This window comes from Lycorma delicatula, chromosome 1 (assembly GCF_047948215.1).
Source record: "Lycorma delicatula isolate Av1 chromosome 1, ASM4794821v1, whole genome shotgun sequence".
In the NCBI taxonomy this organism is placed as follows: Eukaryota; Metazoa; Arthropoda; class Insecta; order Hemiptera; family Fulgoridae; genus Lycorma; species Lycorma delicatula.
In genome coordinates this window covers 62,060,702-62,080,595 of record NC_134455.1, presented here as the reverse complement: position 1 = coordinate 62,080,595, position 19,894 = coordinate 62,060,702, and the positions used below count along the sequence as shown (strand labels likewise).

General features: G+C 29.7%; 1 protein-coding gene across 1 annotated transcript in view; it reads right to left on the bottom strand.

The window, feature by feature from the left end:
• Nucleotides 1-1,896: 1,896 nt before the first annotated feature.
• LOC142317521 (uncharacterized) overlaps nucleotides 1,897-19,894 on the bottom strand; it is a 108,904-nt gene continuing 90,906 nt past the window's right edge. The window contains exons 7-8 of the mRNA XM_075354081.1: nucleotides 17,780-17,923; nucleotides 1,897-3,226 (exon numbers count right to left, since the gene is read on the bottom strand). Of these exons, the coding sequence (XP_075210196.1) occupies nucleotides 2,228-3,226; nucleotides 17,780-17,923 (1,143 nt within the window). The 3' untranslated portion in view covers nucleotides 1,897-2,227. The remainder of the gene's footprint in view (nucleotides 3,227-17,779; nucleotides 17,924-19,894) is intronic.

Genomic DNA, 19,894 nt, shown 5'->3' with positions numbered 1-19,894 from the left:
TTTTGAATAATTTTACACATCTACTATTACTGTTGATTATGTTAACAATGTAAAAATGAAGCTTCCTTCGACAGGAATGTTGTTCAAAACTATCACAACCAGCGTATCTGGAGTGATAAGAATCTTCATGGTACAAAGAGTTTCCCTGAACAAATGGTCAGGTATTTTTATCACTATATTTTGGGTCCTGTCATTCTACCAAATCGTTGAAACAGAGAAAATTATCTTGCTCATTTAATTGAAAATCTTCCAAATTTTTTGGAAGACCTAGCTCTACAATTAAGAGGAAATATGTGGTTTCACCACGATGGAGGTTCAACACATTTCAGATATCCTGCATGAAACTTTCAATGAAAAATGGATAGGCCGCAGGTTGCTCAATCACCTGACTAAAACCCTCTTGAATTCTACCTGTGGGGCCATTTAAAACATATTATTGTTTATTCAACTCAACATTGAGGTTCTTCAACAAAGAATACAAAATGAATTTCAAGAAATTTGGAATATTCCCGGAATTTTTGAACAGTTAAAACAATCTCTCAGAAAAAGACTGGAGACTTGTGTAATTTCTAATGGTGGACACTTTAGCTTTTAACAATTGTTAAAAGCTATCGTTACACCTAATGTTCTACGATAATTAACGTTAAGGTTATCCACTGTAGTCTTCATCTTTTTTTTTTTTTAATTATTAGATCTATTATTGTAAAAAAAATTAATTTTATACTAATTTACAATAGTAGAATTACTAATAAATAAAAAAAAAAAATATTTAATCGAATTGAACATAAAGTGGAGGGCATGAAAACAGACACAAAAATTACAACATCAATTTTCTGCCATAATTTGGCTACTTGTCAACCGATTTAAAAAAATGAAATGTAACTTTTTTCAAGATAAAAGGCTTAATATTTTAGCAAATAAAATAAATTTTGATAAAACTAATATTTACAGACTGAAAAATAAACAAGGCTGTCATTTTGTAATTTGTGAAGGTATTTAATTCTTGATTTTTCTAATTTTAAAACTGTATTACCAAGATGCTTACCAAATATTAATGTGATTCATTTTTCCAAACTTGAGATATAAATTTTTATATGAAAATAACAAAATGATGAACAGAAGGAGAACGAAAGAGAAATCATCACTTTTCTTACGGATATTTTTTGTTTAGTTTTACAAGTAGAATCCGAAAAAGTATAGCCAGCCCACCATTCTAGAAACATCTGTATGTGTGTGTGTGTGTTTGCATGTGCATGTGTGTAAATAAACTAACAAATTAATAAATTCTGACAAATAAACAATAAAAATAAACAAACTGATATTAAATATGTAACATTAACATACGATTACATCCATAACCAATAAATGTCAGAAACATCCCAAACTTATTACACAATACATATAACATGAGTAACAACTACTCAAAAAAATGATTCACAATATACAATATCAGATACAAAGAAATATAAAGGACCAGCATAAGCAAAATGTAAAAATGTTATATCACCAATGGTGTGTTCTTAAAAAATCTGAAGAATAAAGAATATTTATAAACATGAAAACACATACAATTATGCAAATCATATATCAAAACATAATCATAATTATTAACTTAATGTAAATGTAATCCATATAATTCCAATAAAAAAGTAATTTGTGTACACAAAATGAGAAAAAGTTAATATATTAGTGTATTCTCATAATATTATAATGATTATTAATAATAAATCTGATCTCTTTCCTAACAGTATTTAACTAAACAGCAAAAAAAAAGAGGTATATTGCTTTTTGTTCTTTTACCATCTCGGATAATGAAGAGCATCCCTTTGAAAATGTTTAGGTAAAGGATGAAGTTTTAAGACACAAAGCAGTTCACTAAATAAATAGTAACAAACATTACTTTTCTTTCATAAATTTAATTTAAATCTGTTTGAGAAGTCACATTTAAAAAAAATAATAATAACAATATCTTAAAATTAAATTATGTATTTATTTAATTCTGGTTGTGCTTGTACAAAACATTTTACTGAGGGAATTGAAAACATGATCCTACAAAGATGATATGATTTTAAAGAACTGCATCTGGCATGAATATCTATGTTGAACTAAATTACCTTTACAAACTCCATCACTACAAAAAAAATCTTGCGATGTTATAAATCAATTTCTTCATCAACATCAATAAAAAGAAGGCATATTTGAAGAACAGTTTCGACAATTTTTTTTTTTAACTGGTATGAGTGAAAAGGTGTGTCTTTAGATGGCCAATCTGACTAAAGGACTTCTGACAAAAATTACATGTAAATTTTTTCTCACCAGTGTGGATCAAAAGGTGTCTTTTTAAGGCAGAACTATCAATAAAAGGTTTCTGACAAACATTACAAATAAATTTTTTTTCACCAGTATGAATGGAAATGTGTCTCTTAAAGTTAGAACTATCACTAAAAGACTTAGGACAAAAATTACAAAAGAACTTTTTTTCACCAGTATGAATAGAAAGATGTGTTTTTAGATTTCTATTTAGACTAAAAGACTTTTGACAAATGTTACATGTAAATTGTTTCTCACCGGTATGGATGGAAAGATGTGCCTTGAAATGCCCAATCTGACTAAAAGATTTTTGACAAAAATTACATGTGTATTTTTTCTCACCAGTATGAATCAAAAGGTGTCTATTTAAAGTTGAATTGTCAACAAAAGGCTTCTGACAAACATTGCAAGTGAATTTTTTCTCTCCGGTATGAATGGAAAGGTGTCTCTTTAAAGAAGAATTCCGACTAAAAGACATTTGGCAAAAAACACATGTGAAATTTTTTTCACCGGTATGAATGAAGAAATGTGCCTTTAAATGATTATTGTGACTAAAAGATTTTTGACATACATTACATGTATATTTCTTTTCACCAGTATGAATATTAAGATGTGTCTTTAAATTCTCATTCTGACTAAATGACTTTTGGCAAAATTTACATGAAAATTTTTTTTCACCTGTATGAATGGAAAGGTGTCTCTTTAATTTAGAACCGTGCCTAAAAGACTTTTGACAAAAACTACAAGTGAAGTGATTCTCTACAATATGAAAGCCATTCTTTAAACAACCATGATTATTATAATCCACATCACTCAAAAATAATTTTAAACAAATGTCACAGTGTATTCTTTTTTTCACTTGTTCCTCTGTTAACTGTGTGATTTTTGTATCATCCACCGCTTCTACATCATGATCCTGAAAATACATACAATTAACATAATTACGTCCATTCTAAAATTTCCATAACCCTCAAGCTACTTAAATTTAATAAATCTTACCAAGTTTCTGTATATCCAGTGTATCCCATGCTAATTACAGAATTTAAAAAGAATTATAACATAAGAAAAATAACATTCTAAATATTCCAACTTCTATTCTGATTTTTTTTCTTTCAGAAATATTCAGAATTACTTTTTCAAGGATACATTGAGTCTTGTTTTTTAAAGTGGGAGTTAATGGGTTAATAGAGTATAAAAGGATTTTCTTTCCAAAAAATACAAAATATTTTAATATATTAAAAACATTAGAGATCTTTAAAACTGGTAAAATCACCTTTAATTTTGTTTGCCTCTACAATAAAAATACACCACAACCTTTGATGATTTTCACTCTCATTTTAAGCAAGCCTTTTCCACACACTCTTTTTTAAAATTTTCTTTACAAACTATATTTTCTACATAAAATATAACTCATATAAATTTCACAGCTTATTTCACAACATACAAATTTGATTTTGCTCCTTTAAAGTTAAAACTGTTAGTGTATGACAGGAAAAATATTTTTAAAAAAATCTAATGTACAACATATATTAAAACAGTTTTTAGTAAAGTGTAAAAAGCAAAAACATTCTTTGCAATATTTGCAAAAAAACAAGGAACTTAATTTTTTTTAAATTAATTACCTGTGATGTTTTCAAGTACAATGCCCGAACTAAATGAACAAAGAAACTGGAATTTTCTATTATACTTACTTGTACTTCACTTTAAAATAATCAATTATTAGACATTTTTATATAAAATATTGTTACTTTCTACTTTTTTTTAACTTTACTGAAACTTAACATTTTACAAAAAATATTTACAAAAAATATTCAGAACTTTTGAATTTTCCTTTTTTTATTATTTTTTTTACTCTATTTATTGATTTATAAATTAATGTGAGTGTAAATAAAAATCTTCAGAACATTGTCTAAAATCTCATAAATTACCTTATTGATTCAGACAACTGATTTAGAAATTGTTTTTCATCACTTTGATTAGTCAAAGGAGAAAGAGTTATGACTACAGAGCAACTGGTTAAGTTATTGCTTCAAGGAATTGTTTATATGTCAATGGTTAGTTTTTATGTATATTGTTCAAATTTGGTATTTTTTTTAAGTTTTTACCAAATTGGAAGATAGAAGATTTTACCAATGTGATAAAATACCTGGCAAAACATCATTTTGGGAATAAGAATATTGGAAAATAATTATGAGATCAGAATGTGCATTTTGGAGTATCTACTGAAATTAGCACAATCATAAACTTAATTATAGGGAATTATTTTCAACAGCACATATACATAATAAGGATAATTCATTTATTCCTTGGACCTGCAAGTTAACACATCATAACTTATTTTTGAAGATGCTACTTACAGGATTAGAGTCCCTATGTGTATGTACATATTATCATCTCTTTAGATGATAGGCATATTTTAACTAAAAAATAAAATAAAATGTAATAATATTTTTTAATGCATTTGTATATTTAATTAATACACAAAACAAAACTTATACTTATTTTTCTACATAGTCACTATTTACAATTACACATTTCAACAAGGAACCAGTTACACAAAGAACAGTGAACTAGTTTTCTCATTCTGTAAATGAAGAATGCTGATTTTCCTTTCTTGATCCATGCCCTCACTGTATCCTTCAGTTCATCATCCATGGTAAAACGAATACCGCAACATCCCTCTTTAATTATGGAAAGAAGTGAAAATCCCAAGGTGCCCAAATCTGACAAGTATGGAGAATGTGGATTAGGTTCAAAATCTCAACTTTACAAGAGCCTGAGCAGTTGCATGTGATATGTGTGGTCAAGCATTGTGTTGCAAAATTATCAGCTCTGTAAATTGTTAAATATGACTCAGTTCCCAGGTAGTCAGTCATGTACACATTTTGATTCCCAGATTGAAACGCTGGATTGTTTTGAATCTTTTTTGGTTGTTGTAAATCATAGATAGTGCCAGTATTTCATGCACTGTTTTTTTTCATTATCATAAACAGCATTTAAAAGATGATAAATGTCACACTAGCTTTTATTTTTTCTACTTTTAAAAATTCAACTATTGCAAGTTGATACATTGAAATAACTGTCATACTTAATTTCATAACAATAGTAACTGAAAAAAATGAGAGGGTATGGATAAATGGGTTTTGAAATATTAACAGTAGGTGAATGAAATTACAAGACGGCAGCACCTACCACTTTGTACAGCAGTTTGTTCTCCCACTACACTTAAGTGCACATTAAATGTATTAGTATTTTTTATGTAGAATTATGAATGTATTCCAAATAAACAATACAAATTAATTATCATTTATGATCATAATTTATGGTGAACATAATTGAAAAAAATTAATCAATACTAACAAACAGAACACAAAAACTTAATAAATAAAAAATCTCAACTGCTACAGTTGTAACATCAAACATAAATAAACAATTATCAAATGAATTTTTTTTCAACTACTATAATATTAATAATGGAAAGATTCTATTTCTAGAATTCAAATTAATATTTAATAAATATACTTCACAAGAACCACTAATAAAATTGAAATAAATAAGCAACACAAATTATCAAAATCATTATCCTAAGAAACAAACCACACATTTTTATTAAATCAAGATTAAATCTATTAACTTCGTTCCAATAAAATCCACACAGAAATATATAGGTACTAAATCATCTTTAAATTTTAAAAAATTAAGGTGTATTTGTAGTGAAAATGGGAATGAGCCATGTTCATTTTTTTCCATTGAAAGAGTTTGTGTAACTGTTCACTTTTTCTTTTTTTTTTGTTCCGCCCCACCATTATTGCAGGGTTCATTTTATTTCACATTTATTTTTCATGTTCAATATCATCAAAAGGAGAATCTTCTAATCACTGGCAAACTGTTGCAACATTTAAATGAAAATGATTCCTGTATAGTTAGCCTAGTTTTCTACTTCTTGTTAACTTTTAATACATTATGTAACAGTAAGTATCATACTACAAAACTTAAATGCAAAGTAATTCTAAACATAAAATGCTATACCAACTGGATATTTGGGAAAAATTATAAATCTTTATTTTACGGTTTAAGTATAATTTTTAATAAATAAATAAAAATCTAGGCCTGCTAAGTATGATGGTTTAAAGCAACAGGTTTAAAGTGGTTTTAGGAAATTACCATTTTTGGTATACATACAAAACACATTTTTGAAAATAAAATCATTTATTTAATTGAATCACAGATCTTTTGTATAACCTTTTACAAAAGTTGACATTTGACTATTATAAACTTTATATCTGATGAGATTGGTAAAATACTTTATATTTAAAGGATTAAGAATTGGTCTGATGAGATTCATTCAATACTTGATAATCAAAGGATTAAGAATTGTTAATTTTTTACTGTAGAAAAAATAAAATGAGCAATTATATTTGTCATGTTAATATGAGGATAAGAACATACACACCAAGGCAATATAATTTTGAATTTAGGACAACCCAGATGCTTTTATATGGACAAAACAAAATGTGGTTATTCACTTAAAGTTGGTTTACATTTAAAAAAATTAATTTTTAAACAAGACAAATATTAAAAACCATTATACAAACAACATTATTAAAAAAAGCCTTACTTGAGTATTTAAAATAAACTGTTCTGAACCTGATTCATTGGGTAACAAGATAGCTTCAAACAAAGATGCTTTTAACACATAAAAAGCACTTTACTACAACATAATATACAAACCATCCATAAATTACAGAATAGAACACATAGAGCAGATGCAATAAGACAAAGGCCAGTTGGTTTCAGGAAAAGTGTAAGTACACAGACTGTAATTACATTTTTTATAGCAATTCTATTAAGAAGATTGAAAATGTTTTTTTTTTTTTTAATTAATTAAATGTAATATTGAAAGAGAGTAAAAAAAAGGTTATTGACAATGTTTACAATGAAGTAGATATAAAAACTGTTTAATAAATATATCAAACTATTAAAAATCTAATGGAAACTTTTACATGTAATAATCCAAGAATATGAATTTTTAAATTTGGAATCATAGATACACTTCTTTTGGCTGAAACTAAGAATGATTTTTTAACAACTGGCATGGACTCTCATAGCTAGAAGTTAACATAATTGGAATTAGCATGGATAAAATCACTAATAAAATGTGGTACACAAAAAGCTAACAAAGAGCTGTAAGGAAATAATATTGTATAAAAGAATAACAGCAACTAAAATCACATAAAGTTAAATCTGTTCCTAACATTAAAATACCAAACATAAATAAATAGTTAATAAATAAAACAAACCACAAAACTTTAACACAAAATATCTCATACAATTCCACCCAACTATCACATACGAGTTAATTACACTTACCATACAAAATAAAAAAATACACCTTCCCAATTAGGTCCATCATCAGGATCTACAGGTTTGGCAATTTAGAAAATTATTGACCAATTTCATTATTGTTTGTATTTCCTAAATTATTTTAAAAAATGATGAAAGATCTTCTTTAAACTTTTCTTGAAAAGCACACCATATTAAAAAATGTTGGCATTGTTTTAGTTGGCAACCTTGCGAAGAATGTTAGTCAGCTGTTTATTTACGTAAACATAACCTCTAAAGTCTTGTAGGTGTGTCCACTTAAAGAAAGTACTTTTGAAGAACAACAATCTGTGATCCGATTTTTACTTTCAGAAAGTGCACAATCATCAGAAATATTTTCTTGAATGAACAAGCAATATGGCAATAGTTGCATGAACCATGCGAGTTTTTAAGGATGGGTGGAAAAGTTTAAAAGTGGATGCAAAAGCATGACTGATTAGCACCATTCTGGGCATCTGGTAAATGTCAACCTCGGCATTAGATTCTCATACTGATTCATTTATTCAGAAGATTGACAATTTACAGTTCAACAAATTGCTGAAAAATGTTTAAAAAGGCACATCCTGTTCCCCTAGGGGAAGGCAACTTCCAATATATTGTCTGGTTAATGTTTTCCTTCTAACGTCTAGGAAGAGATCATGCATATATCACCCATCAACAGTCTCATCCCACCTAGCCTGCTATCATAACCACATTGCTCAATATCCCAAATCTTTTCGGAAGTCAACTTACACGACTTCCTGGCAATATAAGGCTCCTGTCTTTCAAAAACTAAAATATCAACTAGTTTTGCTCTCACAATCACAAAGACCGCCTTCCATGAAACCGTCCGCTAACTACCCATTACCATCAACAGTAATAGTCGTTGGACCCTCAATAATATACCTCAACTACAGAATTTCATCCTATCTGCTGAAACTGGCGTAGCATACAACATAATTACTTTGCACAGGTTCTTATGGTCCTAAAATCGAGATCCCATTCTGGATTGACCTTATATCAGGTCCAAAAAAAAGGCACTATAGGCCTTTTCTGTGAAGTATTGACGGTGCCCCTTGAACTGATATTTCTCATCAAGGAATGTTGCAATAAAACAACATCCAAATTCCTATGAAGAACAACCTCACCAAGCTCTACCTGAATAATGTGTGCACCTGTGCATCCAAATGACCCCTTCCTTTAAATTTATGAATAGGACCTCAGGTTGCCTACAAGATAAACTAGCCTCACGCTTTCCTTTAAGTACTTCACTCCATCACTGTGGTTTTGCACTAACTGTAGCACCTGAGTAGGAACATTAACAACCTCCTTAACCAAAGGAGGCTTAGTCACAACCATCTCCATAACTATTCATGATTACTTTAAGTTCTTTTAACTCTTTTTCAACTACCTCATGTAAAGTCATTTTACTGGTTCTACTTGAACCCTGTAACACATGCAATGCTGCCACATAATGTTCATTAAAAGCTCTTAAAGAGGACTGGAGCTCCCACCACTACTAACAGCCCTCTGGAAATCTTAGACCACACAGTCCTTATAACCACAAGTGAGAACCCCTAACAGTTCAGCCCTCAGCCCCTCATCACCAGATGACTCGGATGCCACATCACTAGGGTTTTTACCTGCCTGTTCTTACCTCTGTCAGACATCTTGTTTGTATTTAAAACAAAATAAATAAACAACAGACAAATCAACTAAGTATAAACATAAACAAACCAGAGCCACCAAAGAGCCAATAGACTGGCAACAAAATCAACAAACAAGATGTCTGCCTAGCAACAGATATCTGAAACAAATTATTAAACAAAGGAACAAAACAACCAAAAAATCACAAGTAATAAAACAACAAAAACAAATAAAGTATAATGCAGCACAAGCCCAGTCTCAGTAAGGGTGGTTAAACAAAACAACCACTTACTAACCTAATGACTAGGATAGCCTAGAGGCTACCCACTAGTCAAAAATCCCTAGTTACTCAAAATCCCGTGTCACACCCTAAATTATTAGCACAAAACACAAATCCAACCCATGGAAAAACATCCAATAAGGATGAATGGCATAAATTGTAAAAGTTGTAAACAAAATACAAATTTCGTACAGCCTACAAAAAACATATCTAACATGTTGGTGATGCATGTAGAACTCTTAACTGTTGGCACAACTCATTCCATCATTCAAGGCAAACTGAACTATCATAAGACTTCTGCAAGGTGGGCTCCCAGAGAGTTTATGATTAATCACAAAGCTGAGAGATTTCGCATTTGAACTAAACTCAAAAGTCGTTTCAATAACAAAGGTGACACATTTTTGGACAGAAATTTAAATAGTGATGAAACTTGGATACATCATTTTGAGCCATAGTCCAACCATTAAAGCATGCAGTGAAAACACCCTGAATCGCCTGTTCATAAGAAACTCAATATGCAACAATCGGCTGGTAAAGTTATGTTAACCATCTTTTGGAGTGCCCATGGTCAGATTTTCTGTGATTACTTGGAGGAGCAACGTACTATCAACAGCCTATACTATTCAGCCATGATTGAAGACAAAGTCAAGCCTGTATTGAAGGGGAAATATCCAGGATGGTAGAGGAAAGGCATGCTTCTTCTTCAAGACAACGCTCAACCTCACGGCATAACTGATGCTGGAAACTATTGGCGAAGTGGGTTGTGAGCTTCTACCTCATCCTCCTTACAGCCCTGACCTTGCCCCTTCAGATTTTTATCAATGAAAGAAGCTTTGCATGGCATCAAGTTCAAACAACAATGAAGAGGTAAAGAAAAAAGTTCAAAACTGGCTTTGAAATCAAGGTAAAGAATTCTTGTTGAGGGGATAAGAAAACAGTAAAAAGATGGGACAAGAGCAGAGAAGTTGGTGGGGATTACATGGAAAAGTAGATTAAAAAAAAAACTGTATTTAATAAACTATTTTTGCTGAACAGTTATTTATTTGCCTGTTTAATTAATGAATGACCCTCATATCTATATATGAAGATAAATATTTGAAAGGAATTGAAAAATTATACAATTACAACTCAAAATAATACTCACTACATGGATTGTAATCATCCAACTTTAAATATGGATAAAACCATTACATTGCTGATCACATGAACAGAATTACCATTGACAACAACAATCTTTTTGTTGCAAACAAAGTGAAATTTCTGTGTGTTTTATTTGATGTCAAGTTCTTGTGGGATGATCAAAATTGATTTTATTTATAACAGAATCAAGCTGTACTGTTTAGCTCCAAGCATTTTAATAAAACATTATGCTTGTCATCATTATTAAATATTTATTAAACCTATGCACATTTTGTTCTGAAGCATATCATCTCTTGCTGGTCCTTCATAATGTCAGAACACACTTTTAAAATATAAAAATGGGTTGTCTGATCATAATCTGGTGCCCATAAGTATGAATTGTGTACACAATATTAATATTTAGAATATTAAAAAAGTTAACTTATTCTTAAGATTATATTTATGAATGTGATGCAATCTTTGCTAAAAATAATGGTCACTAATCTTAAAAAATAACATCTGCCTTTACCAAACCAGACAACAGAACTTTTTTTCATATAACTCAACACAAGAATGGCCCTTACTATGCAACTGTTGCCATTTTTAATAAATTGCCAAACCATTTAAAAAATCTTCCCATGAATCTATTTAAAAAGATTCTCTTTTGTAAAAACAATATTATTCTGTTAATGAATTTTTAAGTAACACTATTTAAAAAAAAAAAAAAAAAAAAAAAAAAAAAATGATCTATTTGCACCCATTCAACATGTAATAAATGTGTGCTCAAAATACTTTTCAATAGCGACATCAAAATTGTGGATTATTTTGTATTAATTTTTTACATTTAATTTTTTTTTTTGTCTTCAGTCATTTGACTGGTTTGATGCAGCTCTCCAAGATTCCCTATCTAGTGCTAGTCGTTTCATTTCAGTATACCCCCTACATCCTACATCCCTAAAAATTACATTTAATGTATTTACCTTTAGTAAGATAAACTTTAAAAACACATCTATTCTTTATCTTATACTCTGTTTTTATATTTAGAATTTTTCTCAGACTGATGTGATCTATATAATGTATTTTTATGTAGTGATCAGAGTAAAGGTATATTTATTTATTATTTATACTATAGCACGTGTGTGTGTGCACATGCACTCACACACACACACACACACACACACACACACACACACACATACACACACACATACACATACACATACACTACCATCTATTTGAAAACCATCAAGATTAAGGTAGTCTTTCCAGCCTGACATTCCTTTTAACAACCTTTAGTGTATATAATTGCAATTATGTATTTGTTATTGAGACTTTCTAATGTAAAATATACAAAGAAACAATTTACAAAAAATTGATTATGCCTAATACAATAATTTTATAATTTGATGAATATAAGGTTTTAGTTACAACTCCTACTTTAAATAAAACAAACAAATATGTTATTTGATTTTCACAGAATTATTTAAAAAAACCACAACAGCTATTTCGGTACACAATACCTAACTCAGGTGACACAAACATAATATATAATTCTAACATGTACAATGATGTCTACTGACATTTCCATTTCCCAGTTTTTGGAAAATGTTCATTTCAGTTTGTAACAGTTTTAAATTTGGTTGATAACAAAGATATTTTATTTTCAATTTTTTTGCAATTTCAGTTAAACATTCAATTTAGTTCCACATTTTTTATTGATGAAAAACCTACTAACTATGGTAGCAGATGTATTTGATGTATTCTGTTTGTACCACCTGAGTTAGGTACTATGTACTGAAACAGCTGATGTGGTTTTTTAAGATAATTTTGTGAAAATCAAATAGCATATTTCTTTATTTTCTTTTGTTATGATGGATTTTCATCAAACATCATTTTGATATCTATCAATTATTCCTACTTTAAAATTATAAAAATCTTGATTATAGTGTATAAGGTCTGTTCAAAATATAACCAAACATTTTGGATTGATCAGCTCAGAAGAATTTCATCAATATACAGTTGGTATTAATATGTAAACCTAATGCATATCTGATAAAGAGCTTATTTGTACGTAGCGTAGATCATCATATACTGTGATCATTTCAGTAAATCATTGTTTATATCAGTTTGCCATTCTACAATGAACGATTTATACAAGCAACTTAATAAGAAATTATGTGTGAAAAATGTTCATGGAAACTCATCAATGTTAATGTACATCTACAGTGATGGTTTTTTAAGCTGTACTCTCAGTGTTTTAAGTGGTTTGCATGATTTAAAAACAGATGTTATCGGATATGCTCAGATGCTCAGAAGTTTGTTAACATAAATGAACACCTCCCACGTCACAAAAGTCAAAGAACTTATGTGTTCTATCATTGCTTGACTGCAGGAACTAACCTACAGATTAGAATAATATTTTAATTTACTCATAACAGGATAACCTAACAAAATATTGAGGATGCATCTAGTCACAGTTATGTTTATATCCAGGTTGATGCCACGACACCATACCGATCATATGTTGTGGTTTATCTAGAAATGTTAAAAAATGCTACAATTGATAAAACATCTTTAACTAATATTATAACATGTGTTTCCAAAAATGATGCCTTAACTAAAGTTGTCCTGCACAATGGACAGGAAATACTCACCAGGACCAAAAAAATATGTTAAGTTCAATCAACTGTCAAGATCAGGCTGACTAAAAACTGTTATTCAACACAAATTTCTGCGTAGAAGACAAACTGTGAAACAATATACCTACTTTTAAGTTTTAAAATGACTTCAAAAAAATTTCTGCTGAAAGTGACCTGAATACTTGCCACTCCAACAAAGGGATGATCCATCAAGACAATGCACCTTGGCACTCAGTGTTGTTAATCCAAATGTTTTGTTCAAAAAAAAAATTACTGTTCTTCCAGAGGCCTCCCATACTTTCTTGACCTGGCACCACCACAATCCTTTTTTTTATCTTCTCGTCTCAAATCAATAGTAAAAGGCCAAGGATTTGACACAATTAAAAATATTAAAAAATTTGATAGATGTAAATCTAAAATCATAAGTGAGTGCAATTTTTGGAAATTGGTTTTTACATGTGTTGCTACAGTAATCTAATAATTGATAAGTAATAAAAATATTCATATTTTACAAAGTAACCAAATTAGAAACACAAGATTTGAATTGAGTCTCTTCATAAAACACTAGTGAACAAAATTTAAAGAAGATTTATTTGTGTACAGTAACCACACATTTGGAGAGCACAGTAATAAATCATAATATTGAGCTCGTTATAATAAACAGTAAAAGAACGGTACAGGGAAAGATAAGCATTAGCAGGGTTGGTGAGGTAAGGAAGAAGCATGACTTTCAACCAGTGATTGATTTCAAATGTATTATAATTAGGTGTAAGGACAAAGTCATTAATTACACCATTTATATTCAAAAATCAGCACTTATTTAAATACAAATAACTTACTGACAGAATTAAGGATTTAAAATTTCACAAATTCCTAAAATTTCCATATTCTTAAAATTTGGTTATTTTCTAATGATCTCCGTTAGGATAATTTTAATATAACCCATCAACTCCACAAACATATTACAGAGCCCACTAAAAACAGCAACACACCACTAAAATACAATAAAAATTACAACCATAACCATGAGCCACAACAGCATAAAAATAATTCACGCAGCAATTAATACTAAACTTAATGTGCTTACCAATATCTAGCCTGCTGGCTGAAATGTTTTTATAACACTATGAAATACTCTTGTACTACACAATAAGAAATATGACAATAAATTATACTGGTACTGCTATGTTGATAATATCTATAGCAAAAATGTCTTCTGTTTTAGCCCGATCTCCTCATTAGCTCTATCACAGCTCAATCACTGGATGGAGAAAAATAATACTGAAAATTCCAGCACTGTTAATACTGACAGAAATGATACTAAAAATAAATATTTTTGGGTACTGCATTTTCAATTAATATAAATAATCTTTTTTAATCAGAAATTAATTTCTTTAGCATGTTAAAAATGAATAATGGGCAGAATTTGAAGCTAGTCTTCATTTGGTAAGCAATTTTTCATAAAAATCTTAATGTCGTCTAATCAGACCTTTATTCACAGAATTTAGTGACTGTTACATGAAATCATCTGAGAAAATATCTGATTAACTATTTTAGTACCAGCATATTTATACAGTCGGTTATCACAATCATTGTTTTTTGTTCAGCTTCCAGGATATTCTTTTTCTGTCATTATTTTCAACATTAAAAAATAATGCTACTACAACCGAAGAATAGTCTTATTGAATCTTTTGTCATTCAATGTTTATAAACATTGTCTCCATCACCATTGCTATCATTATAAGCTGCAGTATTGAATGGCCAGCCAGGTCACCTGACCTGAATCCCCTTGATTTCTTCCTGTGGAGTTATTTAAAATAAACCGTTTATAGCTCACAGCAAAAGAATTAAGGAAACAAATTGAGATAGGACATAGGAAGATTTCACCAGAACCTTTCCATAATATGAAAGAAGCTTTCGAGCAGCATCTGATATTGAATGGAAGAACAAGGTAGGCAATTCAAACATTTAATATGAGGTTAGAAACGATAACATTTTTTAACTGAAATAATATTAATAGGCTGTATTTTTAATTTATGAGATTATAGTACTTTTTATTTTTTTTAAAAAAGGGTAGAATTAATTACAAATGAAAAAGTATTTAAATTACAAACTGTTATTTACTTCAATAAAATTCTTCAAGATTGTAAGTTTAATTGAAAGAAGTATTTGAAAAATTTTAATAATTAAATAATTCTTTAAATTTTTATTTAACGTAATGACATTTGTGGTCGCCATTTTGGTTTAAAGGGTCAGAATTTAATCTTTTTCATACCATTTTGCTTGTCTCACAAAAAACTTTAAAGGTATAATAATAACATGACCACATGCCCCACTTAAAATCTTTTAGCTACATCCTCCCCTACTATCTAGGTTAAAAAATTCTCTAAACTGGGGCTTACTGAATTAACCTCTTTTATTGAAAAAAATTTCCAGAGAGAATTAGGATACCTCAAATAATAAAAAAATTAAAGTGGAACATTGGCCACCCTTTTGGATTGAGCGATCAGAATTTTGTTGTATAACTTTTGTGATGTAATTAAATATCTCATTGATATTTAGATATCGTATTGAGGTCTTTAAAACAATATATCAAATGATTATAGGTCTCATTTATATATGTTCATTGAAGTAACCCCTCGATAAGGAGCTCCTGCCACCCAAAAATCAAAAAGTGTAATATATGTTAATTGAAGTAGCTCTTTGGTAGAAGGAGGAATGCCACAAACTGCATCTAGTTATATCAATTACAAAGAAGTTAAAAGATTCTAAGTTATGTTTCAGTCACCCAGTATATTATATATATAACCCACCTTGGTTGGTCTAGTGGTGAACGCGTCTTCCCAAATCAGCTGATTTGGAAAGTTGAGAGTTCCAGCATTCAAGTCCTAATAAAGTCAGTTATTTTTACACAGATTAGAATACTAGATCATGGATACCGGTGTTCTTTGGTGGTTGGGTTTCAATTAACTACACATCTTGGGAATGGTTGAACTGAGACTGTACAAGACTACACTTCATTTACACTCATACATATCATCCTCTGAAGTATTACCTGAAAGGTAAACAGGAAAAAGGAAAAGTATGAAAGTTTTTACATTATATATATATATATATATATAAAATGTAAAAAGTTTTAAATAGCAGTAACTATTATTAATAACTGCTAATAGTTTGTTTTCTTTGAGTTTGATGCTTATTTTTAACAATATTAGCAGAGCTTCTTTTAATTTATAATTATGTTTGTTCCCCAAGTTTGCACATTTTTTTTTTTATTATTCATTCATTAAATGAATTTTATATATTAGCTTACAACATAAAAGATGCAGAATCAGATTTTTCACTAACCAATTGTAATGACAAATATTCTGGCAATTCAAATGTTTCCATTTTTCCACTAGAATTATTTTTTTGTAATCTAATGCAACCATCTAACCTTTCCAAATTGTTTTATCTAGCTGAAACATTCATACAGATCTTTCTTTTTTTCTTTTCTGTTTAGCCTCTGGAACCAGCGTAAGGTAAGGAACCAGCTTCAGAGGATGAATGAGGATTATGAATGTAAATGAAGTATAGTCTTGTACAGTCTCAGGTTGACCATTCCTGAGATGTGTGGTTAATTGAAACCCAACCACCAAAGAACACCTACTCAGAAGGGGGAAAATTGCATGTACACCTGACTGTAAAACTGAAGACTAGTAGTGCAGATGGAATGCAATATACACTAAATACTAGATAAGGAAGAATTTGTTGTTGATGTATACAAATTAATAAATATAATGAACAACTAATTTTAGAAAACAAAATGTTTTTATCAGACTAAAAAAATAAATTAATATATTTTTCAATTTCCATTACTTAATGTCACCAGATCGAGAGTGTTTACAGCATTACTAGCATTTGCTTTTATAATATCTTCTCCAAGACACAAATCAAACAAAAAATGTTCAACACATTAAAAAAGAAATAATTTGACTGCTGATGTTTACTGGTCTGCACAATCCTGGCAGAAAATCAATTCCTCAACACTGAGGTAAACTTTACAATAATACAAACTATAATGAAATAAAAGCAAAGGAAAATTTTTCCTTGGCTCAAAATTTGCCCTAAATTTTTTTTGGGAAATATTATCTTTAACAACCACCAACAAAGCTGTATGGATCACAATATAGTAGAAAAATAGTGGTGCAGTAACAGCAACGCAATTTTGATACCAATTAATTAAAATTAAATTTAACTTAATAGAAATGATAAAAAAATCCTTAACAAAATATAACACAATTTGTTGGACCATGAAAGATCTATTTTTTCATGATACACTTTTCAAAAATATTTAAATGGCAGTAATAAAATATATAAAGCTTTTAAAATGAAGCGTAATGTTTAATGCAAGTTTAACTTGCAATAAATAAAAAAATCTTACCAATTTTTCATGTTTTATATCAATTTTTTCTAACTTAACCAAACCAACTCCTACACGGGAAGAAACCAATGAATTATTATTATGGCCTTCTACACAGAGTGGATCTTCTTTTTCTGGTAATGAAGTATGTGATTCATCTACATCCTGCAAAAAAAAAGTCAATTGAAATTCCTTTATGAAGCTACCAATGTGTTTAAATTTACTAACTGTCATCCATAATTTTTTTTTTAAATCTGTATGGTGTACACTTCTCTTCAAAAGTGAAACACAAACAGAAAGCAAGCTTCTAGATATAAACTTATTTGATAAAAATTTATTCAAAAACTTTAAATTGTCTTAAGATGAGTGAAAAATATAAGGAAGGCAACTACTAGAAAAACTTGATAGTTGAAAATTATGTAGGCACCCAGCTAATAATTATGTAAAGAAAGCAGACGTAAATTTTAAACATATTAAGTGATATCACTAAGAGATACGCACGCATAGCAAGAATTTCTTTCATACCATGTTAACACATTAATATATTACGTGAGTATGATTTTGACATCACGCTGTAGCTGTAAAGGTTACAACACGTTAGTTACTAAACTATAGCGGTAAGAGTAAGAGTATTGGAATGCAAAATACACTATGTTAGTGCCCAAAAAAGTTACATATGAATAAAACTAAAATAATACAACCTAATATATGTTATTAGTAGGTTATAACCTACAAAAAAGTAACTTTACACAAAAGTGGTAGGTTATATGTTATAAGTAGGTTACTAAGTAGCAGTAACCTACTTACTTACTAGGTATAAGTATGTTCAACAGATTCATAACAACAAACCCTGTAGCATAGAGACTTTTTCTGGATGAAAAATGCTTTGGTATTATTATCACATGTGTGTTTTAACAAAAAAATAAATGTTAAAAATTCACAATTAAAAATTAATTAAAAACAAAAACATTTTTAAAAGCAATTAAAGTATATCTTAAAATGAAAAAAAACCTGTAGCGTATGCTAAGATTAAAATAAAAACACAAAGATATATTATGTTTATACATATATATATAAAATTATACATATATATATATATAAAATTACCACCTGCTTTACGGTAAATAGCATAATAAGCTGAAACACAATAATTCAAATATTTGAATATAAATGGACGACCCTAAAGAATCATAAAACATAAATTTGTTTCATTATCCCCTCGCATATTAGTCCCTAGTTTAAATTTGTTACAAAATGCCACATAAGAGATAATATCCACAAGGATGTAGAGCACTGCTAGTTGGCAGTCACAGCAAGCATAAACTAGTCTATCTGTTTGAGTCATCAGATATCCATGAGTAAACCTAGTGTGCCCCATTCCCAAACAGCAGATAATAATCTCCTCCCAATGGTTATTTCTGCATGAGAAGCTTTACAGTTTCATGCTATTTATAATACCATAAAATTTGTTTTGCAAGATAACTGGATTTGTGTTCTTTTTATAATATTAACACAGATTAAAAGCTGTGTGCTTGGCAGCCTTCTTTTGTTTTGATTAACAAAAGAAGGCTGTCAAGGAGGGTAATAACATGAAGAAGTGAGGTAATTCTATATTTATTGCTGAGAAAAGGCGTTGAGCTCTGATGCATAATGGAACAGCAGATCTTGGCTGTTTCTAGTATCGATTAGCATACAGGTTCAAGAATACCAAATCAAAAGTTGGATGAGTTGGTTGCGCTTTAATATGAGCCATGTAAGAACATATTTGCTTCTGTCTGTTACAAAGAGATGTCTCACCACTGTCCACCAGCAGACTTACCACGGGCTAGAGCAAAAAGCACCCATGGCAAGACGGATGAATGACTGATGGACTGCATCAAGCATTTATAGTGCAGTGAACCGTGCTGACAAATAAGCCGTGCAGCCATAGTCTAATTGGAAAGAAGCTCAGTAGAAGTGCAACATACATATACGATCAGTTCCACAACAGGTATTAGATAGAACTCTCAGTATGTCTAGCATTTTTAGACATTTTATCTTCAGCTTCATTAAATGTGTTACCCACATTAGCTGTTGGTTTAACCACATTCCTAGAAATTTAATCTGCATGCATGCATGCCTCAACTGGTTCACCAT